General features: G+C 37.0%; 1 protein-coding gene across 2 annotated transcripts in view; it reads right to left on the bottom strand.

Annotated features, from left to right (window-relative positions):
- LOC107621655 (phospholipase A1-IIgamma) overlaps positions 135-2414 on the bottom strand; it is a 3736-nt gene continuing 1456 nt past the window's right edge. Inside the window, exons 2-3 of one of the 2 annotated variants that reach the window (XM_016323682.2) lie at positions 1268-2074; positions 135-852 (exon numbers count right to left, since the gene is read on the bottom strand). In XM_016323682.2, the coding sequence (XP_016179168.1) occupies positions 271-852; positions 1268-1960 (1275 nt within the window). In that variant the 5' untranslated portion in view covers positions 1961-2074 and the 3' untranslated portion in view covers positions 135-270. Of the gene's footprint in view, positions 853-1267; positions 2174-2414 lie in introns of those variants that run through there. The other variant, XM_016323683.2, reaches the window with a different exon arrangement.

Below are 2414 nucleotides of genomic sequence, written 5' to 3'. Positions count from 1 at the left end.
TATTTAGCAGATATTAAAAAAAATTTAAAAATATGTTTTGTTATGGGACCATCGAATTCGGTGCCTGGTAACTTTATTAAATTCCGGCTATCATGTAACTATTTAAAGAAAATAAGTAATTTTACACCATTAAATAAAATTTCACACCATTAAAAACATTATTAATGATTACTTAACGACTACAAATCACAAAAGTTACCAAGTTCTAACACTTGTGGTATTTTATTTGCATATCGGAGAGAGACATGAAAAAGTAGCAGAAATACATGATCAAAAGTCATCATGCTCACGATCCATAAGCAGCCATGAACCGTCAGATTGTTGAACCATACCCTTATTGTTCTGAACCCGCCATGAAGGAGGAACAAGGTACTCATCTTTAAGACCATCCACACTCTTATTGACAAGCGCAATGTCACGCTTAACCTCAAGTTTAAAGGCTCCTTTGCCATGAGTTCCTGCCACTCCATGCAAGTAACCCTCCAAATTATGCCACGTAGACGGGTTCCCAGGACTCCTTAAGTACTTAGAGTTTCTCGTATCAATTGTCAGCTCTTCACCAACATCGGAATACCCGACAAGGGGGTAGTTTGGAACAATGTCTAGCTCGTTTCGAATGCGAAGGGTTCTTAGTTCTTTGCAATTGTTGAAGAGCTTCTGGAAACTGGGGTCACCAACTCTTGGACATGCAAATACAATTGCTGTCACCGAAGCGTTTTTATTGTATCCATTTGTAACAATGTCCAATGCGCTCAGGGTTGCCGTTGCACCACCTAAGCTGTGCCCCGTTACGGTTATGCTTATTTCTTCCTCCTTGTATTCCTCTACTAGCCTTTTCACCTCACTTAGCACCTACAAATTTAAATTCAAAGGTGAGAAAGTCTAGGAGTCAGCATTTTTATTGAAATTTAGTCAGCATTTAACCATAAAAAAAATGAATAATCCTACACCATTAGATATCATTTCACACCATTAAAAATATTGATGATAGCTAATTAATGGCTACACATCACAAATTCTGCTGCCCTAGCACTCCTCTTCAAATATTCGTCGATCAAGTGAATAATTTGATGAAAAAGTTTAGGAGCCAGCAACTTTATTAAATTCTAGCCAAACATGTCATTAGTAAAGAAAAGTGAGCCATTAGATAAAATTTCACACCAATCTCACACCATTAAAATTATCGTTGATAACTATTTGATGGTTACAAATCACAAAAGTTATTGACCTAATACTTCTCTAATTTGATATTTAATTTCTTCGTTACCTGATCTCTGGCACTGGTTTTATTGAAGGGAGAACGAGGGTCATGAGAAGTGTAAATAGAGTACCAACCCTGGTGAATCTTAACATCACTCTTGTCACCAAAAATTTTAGGTGCAGGAACCAAAGCAAACTGCAAATCATCAACCCACTCTAGACTCTGAATGGTTCCTCTCCATGCAACAACGATGTCCCTTCTTCCCAGCACCGCTTTTCCTTCATCAGTGGCCACCGCAATGTACCCAATCCAATTCGATTCTTTGCTCCAAGCTTCCCTCGACAAGGACTTCACAATGAAGGCTTCAGGTAGATCCACATCGGCGGTTGCGTACAAGAACTTGGTGACTAAATACTTGAAGGGGTTCCCATTCTCCAAAAACACGTTGGAGAAAAATTCTTTCTTTCCGAATTTGCTGCTCCCTGCGTACTTGGATTGTTTCTGAGAGATGAAAGCGTCGTAAGTGGATTGCGCCATTTCACCGTAGTGTATGATGTAGCGCCGAAGATCAATGTCTAGAGGGTCAAGGATACCCTTCCAGTGATCTTCTCCACTCAGCTTCTTCCATTTCTTAGCTATGTCACCTTCCATCTTCAGCTGCTTCTTCTTCTTCTTCTTCTGCTGCTTCCTTGAGAGTGAAAATAATGCTGCCGAATTTATACATGGGACCACAGAGCATCTGCAGCTCTCTTTCGCCATTATTGGTACTAATTTCTATGTGTATAAATGTTGGAATAAATACCCGCTATTCTTCTTCTTCTTCTGTTAGGTTCATATTTTTTCCTCTATATAGTTCTGATGATGACCAACCATCTGTTAATATATGAAAATAAAATATAATTGATAAGCTTGGTGCATGTCCAATTATGTGGCTGGAATGATCTGTGTATGTATGTACACTTTGAGATATATACATATATATAATTTTTCTCTTAACAATATAATTATTAAGCTCAAACTCAACATCATTGACCAAATAAATAATCATGATGATATTGATTGGTCTTTTTGTCAAGATAAGACACAAATTAAATTTAAAAGATAAAAATAACCTAAGAAGGAAGGCATGCAAGTTCTTTAAGTTTAAAATGATATCTTGTTTACCTGTATATATATATAAAGTATTATTATAACCCAACATTATATAGCTAAT

This window comes from Arachis ipaensis, chromosome B10, assembly GCF_000816755.2.
Source record: "Arachis ipaensis cultivar K30076 chromosome B10, Araip1.1, whole genome shotgun sequence".
NCBI classification, from domain to species: Eukaryota; Viridiplantae; Streptophyta; class Magnoliopsida; order Fabales; family Fabaceae; genus Arachis; species Arachis ipaensis.
This window is presented reverse-complemented; position numbering and strand designations above follow the sequence as displayed.